General features: G+C 37.3%; 1 protein-coding gene across 1 annotated transcript in view; it reads right to left on the bottom strand.

Annotated features, from left to right (window-relative positions):
• Positions 1-805: 805 nt before the first annotated feature.
• The window catches only part of LOC121441231 (patched domain-containing protein 1), a 52,152-nt gene continuing 38,609 nt past the window's right edge, over positions 806-14,348 (bottom strand). The window contains exon 3 of the mRNA XM_041642389.1: positions 806-6,153. Coding sequence (XP_041498323.1) covers positions 4,499-6,153 — 1,655 coding nt within the window. The 3' untranslated portion in view covers positions 806-4,498. The remainder of the gene's footprint in view (positions 6,154-14,348) is intronic.

Below are 14,348 nucleotides of genomic sequence, written 5' to 3'. Positions count from 1 at the left end.
GGAGAGGACAGACAAGAAGCAGACTGGGGAGAGCAGATTAACACTAACTGTTCAGGTGAACTGGCTCTAGTTCATTCGCTTCCCTCTTTGTTTTCTCCTGAACTGACACAAAACAAAAACAAGCAGTTGAAGCCACCACAGGAAGGGACTCTGCCATGTATTGGCTGTAGCAATCTTGTTTGTTTTTTTTTTTTTGCCAGTGTAGTACCAATATAATATTTCCCCTTTCATGATACATGCTTATAAAAAATAGCCTTATTTTCTAATATGTTTAACTCAAAGTGAATCACCCCAAAGCAATGTTCAAATGTCACCAGACAAGCCAGACATAGAGAGTAAGAAGTGTTACTCTCTCTATCCCCACCAATTATCTACATCCCATTTTAAGGTTTATAGTCCAACCCCAATATCTAGGTTTGTACCTTCTTCGCAGTTTCCCACCACATGGTAATCCAGCTTAGTTTTAATGTGACCTCAAAACCTAATAATTTCTTTCTGTGGTAACCCACTGCATTTTTATATAGTTCTAATCTTGGGCAGAGATATACATTGGAAGTTTATATCCTGAGCCATAATGCTACAGTGTGAAGTTGGCCAATCAAATATAATAATGCCTTGAGTTCTTTCTTTTTGTCCCAAGTGCTTCCCAAACACCATCTCAATTCTTACAGTCAACTCGCAATATCACTCAAACTTAAGATTTCTAAGTCAAGATCATGCTTTATCTGATTTGTTTGCTTGTGTGCACCCAGTCTTTAGATCAATGTATGGGTAATATTAGGGACTTAAAATTTACTGAATTTAAATGTATTTACTGTTGTTATCCACCACTGTACAGATGAAGAAACAAACATTCACAGAAGTCAAACACTGCTACAAGCTGCAGGGATACTTTAATAGGATCCAAAGGAATAAAGCCATTATGAAGAGGGTACCATTTGTGTTCAAGAGGCTTTGCCTCATACCATACCACACCCTGAAGGTGACTCTCCATTCGACCTGTTCTTATGAGGGACACAGCCAAGGTCTGTTGCTGGGGCTGAAGGAAGGTAGTGTCATAGTCTTAGAATGCCACAAACAATTGGGCAGTGGTTATTCAAAATAAACAGTTTCTCAAAGGTCTTTTTAGAGCAGTAGATTGCGCGAATAACTGTGGCCATGGAAGAGGCCTCTAATTATCTCACTTTTAACTGAAAATGGCGGAAGTGGTAGGAGAAGCAGAAGCCACATGAACAAAAACCACAAACTAAACAAAAGCAAAATGAAGATAACCCCTTCCCCAACCAAAATAAAATCCAGCCAATCCATTAATCACACAAGCAAAAACCAACCCAACCCAAAACAAACAAACAGAAAAGAGTTATTAGCAGGAAAAACAGCCAGAAATTTTCATGAGGGTTTGTTTTCCATTTTCTCTGGAACAAACTGTACTTTTAGCGTGTGGTACTTGTTGGAACATTACTGTATGTCTGAATAATAATGTCCAATTTCAATTATCATTTTCTTTCTTGTAAAGCCCAGTTTTCTTGTAAATTCACATCTTCTGCTGAACTCCATTGAATGAGAGAGTATCATTCCTCCTACTTTGGCTTTTCTTATTTTTCTTCTGAAGGCCCAAGTATCACAGTATATTAGTTGACCAGGAGAAACATTTCTGATGAATGGAACATTTTCTTTGGTAAATGGACACCAAAAACCAACTTAAAACCAACCAAATAAGTTTCTTTGGTAAAGTGGACATTAATGTCTTGGTTGGAATTAATTAAAAAATGAAAAAAGTTGCTGAGATCATTTCTTCCCTTTTTAGCAATTTAACAAGCAAAATTTTGTGAAAACTTAAATATTTTGAGTTATTTCTACAGTGTTTTCTCTATGGCAGGATTAGAACAATGTTGCCAGAGCGTAATCAATAATAAATATCAACAAATACAGAATCATTGCCTAACAATAAATAAATCTTGGCATGCAGTCCTCCAATAGAAAAATTCAGTTCACAGTCAGAATTTCAGAAACCTTGATTTCAAGTTCTGAAAACAGAAGTTGACAAGTTTGAAAATGCCCTTCATTTAAAAATACAACATCTCAAGATACACAGAGACTCATGTTGGAAAACTAATATCTGTCATAAAACAAAGTTCCACAGTAAGTCATTCTGGATGACCAAGTTGATGATTAAATTCTCAACAAAATCCATGTAGTTGGTGCATGTGTTGTGTCCATTTTGTGAATTCACTAAGCTGAGGTGTTTCACATGGTTGACACGAAATCAATAGCAGATTTAGAACACACTATTCAGAAAACGGTTTAGCAGCATATGATTTAAGAATAAAACCAGTCCCTTCTTCTGTTGTGTTTTATAACTAAGTGCCTAGTTGCAGGCCCATAAGAGAGAAAATTGATTGAAAGAACATCTAAGATGTAAACCTTCCCTTTTGTGAAGAATATGCTTGTCTTTAGATGTAAAGCTCCTCATCTTCTTGTTCAGTGAACAACACATTAGTATGACTGATTAGTGTGTCTGCAGGGGAGACTGGGAGTGTGTGTGAAGCACTAGCTACAGTCCCCAGCATATTTGTTAGAACTTTATAGACAAAAGCACATGAGAGCAAAAGCACAGATTTTCACTTAGTGTGGTTACATCACAATCATTTGGGCGGTTTTGCTATTAGGAGAGTAGCCAACCTAAATCCAGTTCCAGACATAAAAAAACATGTTTGTTCCATAACCAATGAAGCCTTATGTTCCTACCTTACATATGTATTTGGAAGGGGTAGTAGCTGCCTTATGAGAAAATCTGCAATTTCCCTCCCCTGTCTTAGCCATGCTGAAATGATGGAACTCTACTAGTAGTGCAACCCTAGTAAGTTACTTCATTCTTCAAGGCCTGCTTCCCCTTTGTGGAGGAGGGGAAGTGATACAATATATTTGCACAGGTCCTGAAAGGTAATATGCCTTTTGTAAATGCTCACCATTATATATGGCAAGGAAGCTACATCTCTAAAAAGGACAGACATTGTAGCTGTTTGCCTCAAATGTAACCCAGGATTTGACTTCATTTTATGGATTTGAAGAAATACAGGGTCCAAGGCCAGCATACATACCCCTTCAGACCAAACTGTTTTTGTTTAGATCTATGAATCATTGCCCTTGTAGTTACAACTGTTGCACTATATAAATAATCCGGGCATGTTAATGTACAGAGGGCCTTATGATGAAGTAGAGAGATAGCAAAAAGGCATTTTAGGGGACAGGGAAGGTAATATTCAGCCAGTTTAGCAGGGGAGTTTGGCTGCCATTGTGGATAGGTTTGTACTGGTGTTTGCTGTTATCCAGGGATTTCCACCTATTTTCCTTTGAGCCCTTTATCTCCCAGCACTTTTATAAATGACTCATTACCCAGGCTTAGACTTACCAAAAATCTTACTCTTCTCCACTAAGTCAAGTGGAAGTCATCTCATAGCAAAGACATTCTGGCACTTTTTGGCCAATGACGATTTTAGTGTTTATTTCCCTTTCCTTAGACACATGGGCAGATGTTGTTTATGGGCACCCATGCAAAAGTGCATATAGGGACAAACCACAAACATCTGTACTAGCCAGCTCTTCTTTTTTGTTAATATAGAGATACTCTGTAGGTTCAAATAGATTCCTGCTTTTCCTCCAACATGCCAGCCATTTGGAACTTGGCTCTGTGACTTTGCACCCTCAGAGGTTCCTGCCAGAAGCTGTAACGTATAAAGTAGATCCATCTGATGACAAAGAGCAAGATATTCTAAAATAGATTTGCCCCAGTTCTGTAGCGCTGGAGCTGTCATTGCTTCCTGGGTGCATTAAGTAAACCATACAGGTGGTAAAAGTGTTGTCAGTGGAAGAATATGACAAGTTCATTCATGAAAACAAAAACCTGGCCTCACCTACGTGAATTTCGGGAGACTCCATTTTAATTTGTGGATGATGTACAGTCTATCACATCTGCTTCAGAGGTCCTGGCTTTCTTTTGCTGATGAAAATTTTTACAGACTCTCCTTGAGTGTTGAGGTGCTAGATGAGACAATGAAGATCTCAAACCTCAGAACCTAAGTAGAATTACAGCTCTGCCGAAGTTTAGGAAGCCTTGTTCTTTTGAACAATGCTTAAGGATATTTTTGTCATGGCAGCTGACCTTGCAATCAGTTGCATTTTCTTACAACACAAGTAACTTGTGCAGTGGAGTAATATCCTGCTTATTAGTAAGTGTTCCTCTGTTTGATCTTATTTAAAACACTCTGAGTCCTGCGTGTGTGTGCACACACGTGTGCATATAAGTAACTTCTCTTTCATAGCAACCCCTTTACTTTAATGATTTTAAAGATTCCACACCTGATATCCTCTTTTCCTTTTTTTTCCAGTGCTTGTTTCTTATTCTTTTAGAAACAGAGCAACTTTGACTATGTTTCATCAACATCAGCTTTTTGGTCTTGGTAAGACCTAAGGTGAAAAATACATGAAGCAGATACCATCACACTGTGGTAATCTGGTCAACCACTCGGGTACTATCAATATCCACCATTTCGACACACTCGATTTCCTCCCGGTTTTCAGGATTTTTCTTCTCTTTTCTTTTTTTCTTAGAGGGTGGCAGGAAAGTCAGTATCACAGGTAAAATGGCAAAGCAGTGAAAGAAGGTGACGAATGCTATTAAAAACAAGCACCTGAACAGTGTACAGGTCAGATTTGAAGGCACAGCTGCGAGAGGAAATAGACCAACAATATAACAGAGGTAACTCTGTAAAATAGCTACCCCATGCACTTCCAGGGCATTTTTTACCCATTTAGTTCTTGTAAAATCCTTGCCCAGAACAAATGTGGATAACAGTGGAGCACAATTGTCAATTGTGTAGTTAATTCCATAGATTAAGCAGAGCACAGAAATGCAGTCCAGTTCTACTTTCCACAATGTCATGAAGCCTATCACTCCAAACTCCACAGACACAACTGTTAGAGTGATCCAGACATTGATCAGCGAGTTTGCCACCAGGAATGCCGAGAAGAAGAGCAGGAACAAAGCACTGATGCAGGAGTTGTGCAGGGGGGCTCCCAGAGAGGAGGAATATCGATCTATGAACACAAAAGACGGATTAAAGACAATGAACTTCACCTTGGAGGTGACTGAAAGTCTCCTCAAGGTCTCCAAGAGATCATAGAGTTCTTCTTTGTTTGTTTCCATGGTCTTGGCCACCAAATACATTCTAGAGGCCACTATATCAACCTCATCATTGTACTTTTTTGAGAAGATGATGTCCTCTTGAAAATGTGAATATTGAGGAGATTTCAGGAAGGAACTCCTCAACATGTCTGTGAAATTTTTCTTAGGCAAGTCAGTGGATATATTGAGTTTCCGAAGATAATTTAAGTAGCTTTCAAACCAGGATAGCCGCACAAACCCCTTAGTGAACTCTAGAACATCTTCCTGGACACTAGAGTTCCAATATTCTATGGACTCATATATGTAAAATCCGATAACAGGACTGTAGTTGCTAAAGTACTTTTGCTGGGCAGTAGTGTACTCAATGGTTTGTGTTGCAGTTGCGACGATGTTACTAAGGTCTGACCCTTCGCTGACCTGCAGGTAGCCCATTAAGGCAAAGGAAATATAAACAAGGTAAAAGAGGACTACAAAAGGCTTGACATAGGTGTTGGTTATCCAGTCACAGTAATAGCGCTTGAGGAAACATACCAATAAGTGACTCTGGTAAGTGTTTGCTTCCTCGCCTTCAGCTGTGTCCTCACTGAATCTAGCTGTCAGAAGAAACCTATACCATGCTGGCTTCTCCTGCAACACCTCAGGCTTTGGAACTTTTCTACAGCATATACTATGCTGGTAATTGTTTTCTATGTAGCCAGTGAACACAAGGCTGGAACCATAAAATGAGAGTACATAGAGGTAGTTGAAGAGGATTGCAATACAGGAATTGCAGCAGAAAATCCTGGCTGCCTCGATGTTCGTGAAAGGGCTGGCCCCTATGCCGAAGGTGACCAAGTACATGGCAGTGGTGAGAGAGAAGGAGAGCATGGAGTCTGCATAGACTTCTGCAGTTCGCTCTTTAACATGTTGGTCCTCTCTAGTTTTCCTCCACGAGGATAACATTTCAAAAGTCCCATACAATCCATGACCTGAAGAGGCAGAAAAAAAGATCAGAGTAAAAGTTTTAAGGAACAGATATTTGTAAAGAGGGGTATCAATTTGATCATGGGGGCTTAATGGATCATAGTAAATATAATCAGCTTTAGTGGTGACAGGTTTGGGAATGCTGGGGACGTTTCCTGTGGCAAGTAGACCTGTGTTTTGCAGAATGCGTATTCATTGATAGTCTCTTCTATGATAGTGAGAAGAGCAGAGGTCTTCAAGGTTGCCACTAGCCTAAGAAAGCTGGATTAATTTTTGCCAGCAGGATTCGAGTTGACTCAGGCCTATGCTTTTTAGACGTTATATACATCAATAGCTTATGGTGGTCAGTACAATTTGATTGGTGGAACACTCCAAAGAATATTGCAGATACCAATCATTTAGTTTTATAATCCCGTAGGTACAATGGGAGGGGTTAGCACAGAGGAAAGCAGTGGGCAGAGTATTCCCCATCAGTGTCAATACCTTTTATTAAAATTGGTCAAGCAGAGGACTTTAGCGATAAAGAAGCACTGTATTTAGTTTGAGTAGTAACGGGAAACTAAATCACAGTCTCTTTTTTCTTCACTAAATATCAGAGCAGAAAGCAATAAATCCGAGAAACAGAGGAAAGCAAAATAAGTATAAACAAGTTTGAGTAGAACATACAGAAAGAAGAAAAATAAAGAAAGAAGAACAAGATTCATGTGAACCCTTACTACTACTACTACTACTACAAATGACAATCGGATTAAAGGTTTATGACCTCCATTTGTCTTTAAGGTTTTTTTTTCACCAATTCTAGTTGTTCACACATAACATATCAAATATACAGTGATTCTATCAACTTCTTGATACCATTTGGCAGTGGTCTTTTGGTAATAACTGCTTAGGGCTCTTGGCTCCCTGTTTAGAATTCCAGCAACGTCAGGGTGGCATAGATACAGTGACTGTCCCTGCTGTAATTGCATCCTGTTTCTTGGAAGTTTGACTATGCCTTCTGTACCTCTCTTGGTTGGAACTGGACACTTCCTCACTGCACCTCCCTGACTGCCCGAGTCACATTCAAAATCCAGCCCAAATCACCCATCCTGGCTTTGGATAATCTCTGTCTTGGTACTAGGATAGAAGATCTAATAGTCTGTTTCTACACCTTGACAAATTCAGTCCCATTATTGAGGATCATACTTCACATTGGTGTGATGGACTGGTTTTGAAAAAAAGAAGGAATTTCAAATCTGCAGCCGTGTGTAATTGAGTGAAGCCAGTCACCATTAACTTGTAGTCAACATAACTGAGCTTATGTCTCACCTTGAACCCAGGCTGGTATTTATATCCTTATTGTACAGTCCTGACCTCAAACATGAGAACCGATTACATAGTAATGATACAGGCCTGTTTCCTCCGAAGGATGTGGCATTCATCTTAATTTATTAGACATCATTTTACAGCTGCTTTTAGAGGTCAGGCCAAGACTTCCGATTTGATTACGAGTACCACAGCCCCTATTAAATTGGAGCACCTAAATTCCCCAGATAGGAAGTGAAAGTGTATTTGTTGACTGGCATTCTGCTGTTAATTATGTTTTAGGCAGTTAACAAAGTCTAGTCTAGAGAGGGAAAACTAGCTGTTGAACCTTGCTTCCAGTTTTCTCGGGGTGAACTGACCAAGCCTTTATTAAAAGCAAACTAATCTTTGTGAGTAATAAGAAGACTAATACCTAAGAGACATCAGTGCCCTGGGGAAATAAGACTGACCGGTGTATCTGGGGTCATGAAGAACAAGTAGGTATTGGAAAGTAAACAATACCTCAGGAGTTGCTGCAAAGTGCAAAGAGTTTTCTAGAGTATTTACTTCCTGCAAACAGAAATACTTCAAAATAAGACTTTAGTAGCCAGCATTTAAGTATGGCAAGAATATAAAGATCATATAGCAGAATTACAGTTAATCATTTAGTTGAATTTTAGGGAAAATTAATTGCAAAACTGAATAAGAAATTAAATATAAAATAAAAATAAAATTAGTGGGATATTTTATAATGTTATTATCTGACACTTGGACAATACAATAGGAATCCATTTCTTAGTGTACTGTTGAATAACCATAGGAACTAAAGAGAAAAGAACTTTGAATTAACAGAGCAAAAAGGTGATAATAAGGTTCCAGGATGAAAATAATCACTCAAGGAAAGAGGAAAATACACAAGTTCTTTTGCTGTCTTTTAAACGCCCATTGTATATAGTTTAATATTTTTCATTGAGTTGTGAGTCTTTTTGCATATGTTTTTGGCTCAAGGGGCACTTCCAAAGAAAAATTTTATTCTCAGGGTCTCTTAGGAGACCCCTCCCCTTTCCTAACTCCCCATCTTTCCTCCTCCTTTTTTGTTGTATGTGAAGGCCCTCACAGAGGTCAGAGAAGGCAGGGAGAAATAATCTATTCCATCTGATCATTCATTTGTTGCTAGCTATCAATGGCCTTTCTGTCACTACTCATGGTAGGCTAGAACCTTGTTTCTCAATCCACACCTGCCAATCAGATTCCTGTACCCTCAACTCCAAATTGTAATTGTATAATATCTTTAAAGAGTCCTTGAATTTCTGGGATAATTGCTGATGCCATAACACTTTTCTACACCCCAGGCAGTCAAGGGTGAGATGGGTGCCAAGAGAGTTCCAGGCCCTCTTAGGGATTTGTTAGCAGCCTGGAGTGCCTGGTTGGCACTAGACTCAGGTTACAGCTTCATGTTTATGCTTAAGAGGTTGGCCTATTATCTTAAAGGAAAGATAAATTGTGGGAACCCTGTTCCCTGGCTTGGACTCAAGGAGAAACACACACTAAGAGCCCATAAAACATCCCCGAAATTCCTTTTATGTTCAGAACTACAGTTGAATTTCCTTTAGTTTTGACATTTAAAGGTATAGTTTTAATTACGAACTGCTTTGGGACAATGGTCTATGAAAACAGCTTCCCTTAGTTTTGGGAAACTGGGACAGAAAATGAGGCTACCTGAAGAGTAATTAGGAACATTTCACCAAACAGTAACATTTTTTCATTCCCCTGCCAGCCAGCCCTGGCTTTCTCTTTTGCTGTTACTCTAACAGTAAAATGGGAAAGTTAGGGATAGAGAAATGTGGAGGGGTAGGTAAGGGGGAAGCTTTTCATAGGATCCTTTTCACTCCACTTTCATCTCACACAGGGTGGGCTCCTTCTTTGACTTGCTTAGAACCTTGAAGGGCAAATCTTGTACTGTCTAAGGACTGAAGACATTTTTCTGAGGTTTGAGTATTATTTTCTTCATTTAAAAAAAAGTTTTTTTTAAAAAAATTAGAAAACATGTCGTTGTTTGCTTTGTGTTTAATTTAAAGTATAGTTTGGAGCTGGCAAAATAGCTAGTTAGTAACGGTGTCTCCCAGCAAGCCTGATGACCCTCTTTAGGCTCAGGTGGTACAAAGAGAGAACTGAGTGACACAGGTCGTCTTCAAACTTCCACACGCTTGTTCTAGCTACCTTTGGAGATTATAAACAACTCTGAAGGCTTTGGCTAGATCGTAGAAAAGATCTTGGGTGAAGGCGGGATTTAGTTTTTGAGTATGCCTGGAAGTTGCCTTAAATGACTGAAAGATGTGTGTGTGTGTACTTGCATGTATGCGTGTGTGTGTGTGTGTGTGTGTGTGCGTGCGTGTGTGTGCGTGCGTGTGTGTGTGTGTGTGTGTGTGTGTGTATGAACTTCCAGGGTTTGGAACTAATGATGAGAAACAGCAGGACAGATGATAAATAACAGTAATGGTAGAAGAAACTCAGCTAGCTAATCCTCTAGTCACTTAGAATGACTTTCGGGCATACTCACAGATTAAATCTCACTTTCACCTAAACTCTTTTCTGGGGTACAGCCAAAGCCTTCAGGGTTATTTATAATCTACTAAGAAAAGAATTCACTAGTTAACTCCACCCAGTAGATATGTTTCTAGAAACTTGTTCTTAAAGTGAATCATGTTTTAAGTTTATTTAATATTATCCTATGAGAGACCTTTGGGGAGATTTGGTTTTTGCTTATTTGCTTTTCCAAAGACTAATCATAAGGATTGATCTACTTTGTCCTGCTGGATTTTGTAAGTTTATTTTTCCATAGTCCCAGATTTCCCTATTTTCTTCAGTCCTCACAGACACAGCAGAAGCCTCCTCACGTTTTAATCCCTTCCCTACAGGCAGCATTTCCTCAGCTTGAGTTCCTTGAGGAATAGCTGACATGAGTTCCACTGAGATGGCTTACTGGTAGATCATCCTTCAGGATAAAATGAAGTCACTTATAAAGCACCTGTGTAGTGCCAAATTTCACATATGTAAACAAAACTAGTACAGTCCTCTAAAAAGTCCACGGATTACAATGGATGGACAAACTCTCCTGAAAGCATATTTTATTCTTAGATGACTCTCACTAAGTAGTTTGTGTTTATAAAATGCTTTTCTCACATGGCATCTGCATAAATCCATGATTTTTGTTGTATCAAAAAGAAATCTCAAGCATATGCATTTTTAGACTGAGTAACACCTATTTTCAGGGAGAAGTTCATTAATGGGGTTACATTTAAACTTGGTCGGTTATAAACATTTACTTTACAATATGAATTGTTTGGCTTATTCCAGCCTGTTCTGTGTCACAGTTAAGAGTAAGAGTAAAAGTGTACTCTACTTAAGTAAAGACAGATGCTTATATCAGGGAGGGATATATGCATCTTAGTCTTTCTACTAGAGACTTGACACATACTGGTTATTCCAATCACAACTTAGGGTTTGAATCTGAGAAATGGTTTTCTTTTGCTAGATAACTGCATATGAAAGTCCAAGAAATTATTTTCTTAATAGATCTTCTTTATTTAAAGATAGAGTATTATATGTAAATATACTAGGGTACTTTGATATTATGTGCAAATATATTATATAAAACCAGTATATATAAGTAAGGTCTATAAATATATACTATGGGCATTATTTTATGTCTTTTCACATGAAAACATATGTAATATATAAACTCAAGTATTTATGTTATATCCTATTCAAGCATTCGAATATATCCAGAGATATATCTTTGTTTAAATATTCAAAAATAAGCACTGTTAAATAATATTAATGTTAATTAATTCTAATATATAACATGAAGTAATTCTACACTACATATGATTTCTGCCATAGATAATGCTATTTATAATATATTATGCACACAAATTATACCCCCATATAAATATAAGGTAAAAAGTTGACTAAAAGGAATTTATTTACTGATGAAGCAGGTAAGTGTTAGTGCCGTTATATTGATCAATGCAGAGAACAAGCTAGAAAGCTATCCACATTTTGTTCTTAGTGAATAATGTAGTAAAGTTTAAGTGGACAGCAAGAGTTCTTTCACAATGAAGTTGAATCAGTTCGCACAGTGAGCTCCTGTAGACCCATCTGGGTTATTTTGCAATTTTCTGATATTCTAGTCCAAATAGATACTAGGTATTTTTCCTTATGTTCTGTTTTTCCAAGGTTCAGTATTGGCTGCTCTTCCATTCTTTGGATGAGACTAAGTCAGAAGAATACCCAAAGGTTACCTAGGAGACCTGTATCAAAGGCACAACTCCCTTACTCAGTGAGTTCTGCCTTCTCCAATCTGTGCCCCTAGCCATGCCATGTCTTAGTTTAAGGCAAGGTGCATATAAATAAATTGGTTTTGCTCTACTTCCACCTTAAGCTATTTTTTCCACCTTCCATTTACAATAATAATGACTGGCAAGAACTAATCACAAAATTAGATTCCATATGTCTTTAAAAATTATACAACTATAGACTATTATTTAAAAGATTAAAAAAGAACCTTGAAAATATTGTATGGAAATACTCTTATTTTGAAAAATTTCATTTATTATTATTATTATTATTATTATTATTATTATTATTATTATTAGTGTGGGTGTGCATGTGTGTGTCTGAAAAGGGCAGAAAAAAGTATCAATGGTTATAGTTGCCCAATTTGTGTGTTGGGAACTGAAATCCAGTACTCTGCAAGAACATTGAGTGCTCTTAACTATTGAGTTATTTCTTCAAGCCTGGAATTATTATCTTATTTAAAATCAGATGGACAAAAGAAATATGAGAAACAAAATCCATTTTTTTTTTGAGACAAGGTTTGTCTGTATCTTTGGAATCTATCCTGAAACGCTGATTCAGAGAGATCTGCCTGCCTCTGCTTCATGAGTGCTGGGATCAAAGACATTCACCATCACCACCAAAAGAGAAACAAAATCTTAATAAGCAGTTTGTTTTAGGAACTCTTAAAACTATTAACTATTGCCGGGCAGTGGTGCCACATGCCTTTAATCCCAGCACTAGGGAGGCAGGCGGATCTCTGTGAATTCGAGGCCAGCCTGGTCTACAAGAACTGGTTCCAGGACAGGCTCCAAAGCTACAGAGAAACCCTGTCTCAAAAAAACAAAAAACAAAAGCAAAAAAACAAAAAACAAAAAACCCCTATTAACTATTTTATATCTAAACTAAGTATTTCCATATTACTCTATATTTCTATTCTATTCTATATATATATAGTCATATTGCTACAAATAGCATATTTCTATCATAATGTTTTATGTTAAACTATATGAAATTACCATTTTTATCATTCAGATATTATTGGGTATTGTTATCCATTGTCTAGGTAAAAGATGGTTGGATATTGGTAACTTCAGCTAAACCTTTGATACTATCTGGAAGATTTTTTCTTTTCCCTCATGTTTCTAATGATTTATGGACCTATTATAATGTAAAAATCTTTCAAGTTTGTTTAATCTGAGAATGAGAATAATTAAGGAATAAATCATTTCAGTTGTAACTAACCTTCTTGCACAATTTAGTGTAACCCTTTTTTTGAGCCACATACACTGTTATCACACTTCAAGTGATATCAGTGACAACAAACCCTTAAAGAAGTAAAGTTAATCTTTGGTTCCTGCTAAAAATTCGGATAATCTTAGAATATACTACTGTAAGATGGCAACTTTTCTGATATTATTTTTCTCCTAGCACTTAATATACATTCTATTCCCATTCACATCCCTGAAACTGTGAAGTCTGGTTCGGTAAGTCATAAAAGTGCTGTGTGCTTCACTGGTTAGATAATTCAGAAGAGAGCACCCTGGACTTGGCACTTGACCTTTTCAAAATTGAAGAGTGTTTTGCATCTCATCCAATATCCAGGGCTCTTGAATTTCAACAAAGGCAAAGTGACCCTTGGAAGTTAAAATGTCACATAAAAACTGATATCCAAACTATCTTTCACAATAACTTCAGTTCTCTCTTTTATGTGCATGGAATGTATATGAGAAACAATCCTTTCATATGCATAAGGAATAAAACCTTCCTCTGTTCCTTCTACGTTCTCCAACTCCTTTCCTGACTTGTTTATGATAAGCCGAGCTGCATAAATAAATAACACACATGTAAGGAGAATCTGCACATACAAAAATATACAAAAATGATGCCAATTTCTTAACTCATACTCAACTGGACAACCATGATGTAAATCTTAATTCTTTAGAGGACATTTTACAATAGCTATAAATGATGCTTACAAATATTAATACTGCCCTATCTGACACTAATATAAACAACTAAGTTCTTCTCTAAATTCTAGCAACAAAAAATGGCAATAAACATTTATGATTCTGTGGACCTTTGAGGATTTCAGCTCTAGATAAACTACCCTGACTCATCTAGAGAGAGGTTACACAGAATTGGAAGTGTCTAATATACAGACACTGATGAAAAACATTCTAAATCATGAGCTATTTATGCTTATGTCATTGTCAAGTTGATTCATCTGTGTAGGATATTTCTTTTTGCCAGAGATATCATGTATCATCTTAGCTAGAAACATACAATCACATCCCATTATGATGAACTCTCAGTGTTTATTCAAATTCCTTCCTCTTGTGGAATCTTGTCAAGTTAATACTTCTTAACACTTGTGGTCTTAAAATTTTCCATTGTAAATCAGCTGCCATTTTGGCATTTGGCTGGATCTGGCCTTGTATGACTGTAGTCACACTAACAATTCTGAGTTTGTTGAATTTGAAATTTATAATACTTACCACATTATAGAGTTTTTAACAACCAAGGATACTCGTGTATTCAATATTTTATGAAACTTTTTTCTTCTAAATGAAGACAT

Source organism: Microtus oregoni, unplaced genomic scaffold, assembly GCF_018167655.1.
Source record: "Microtus oregoni isolate MIOR12 unplaced genomic scaffold, Mior012 000074F_002, whole genome shotgun sequence".
Taxonomy (NCBI): domain Eukaryota; kingdom Metazoa; phylum Chordata; class Mammalia; order Rodentia; family Cricetidae; genus Microtus; species Microtus oregoni.
The sequence above is the reverse complement of the archived record's forward strand: the minus strand, read 5'-3'. Positions and strand labels throughout refer to the sequence as shown.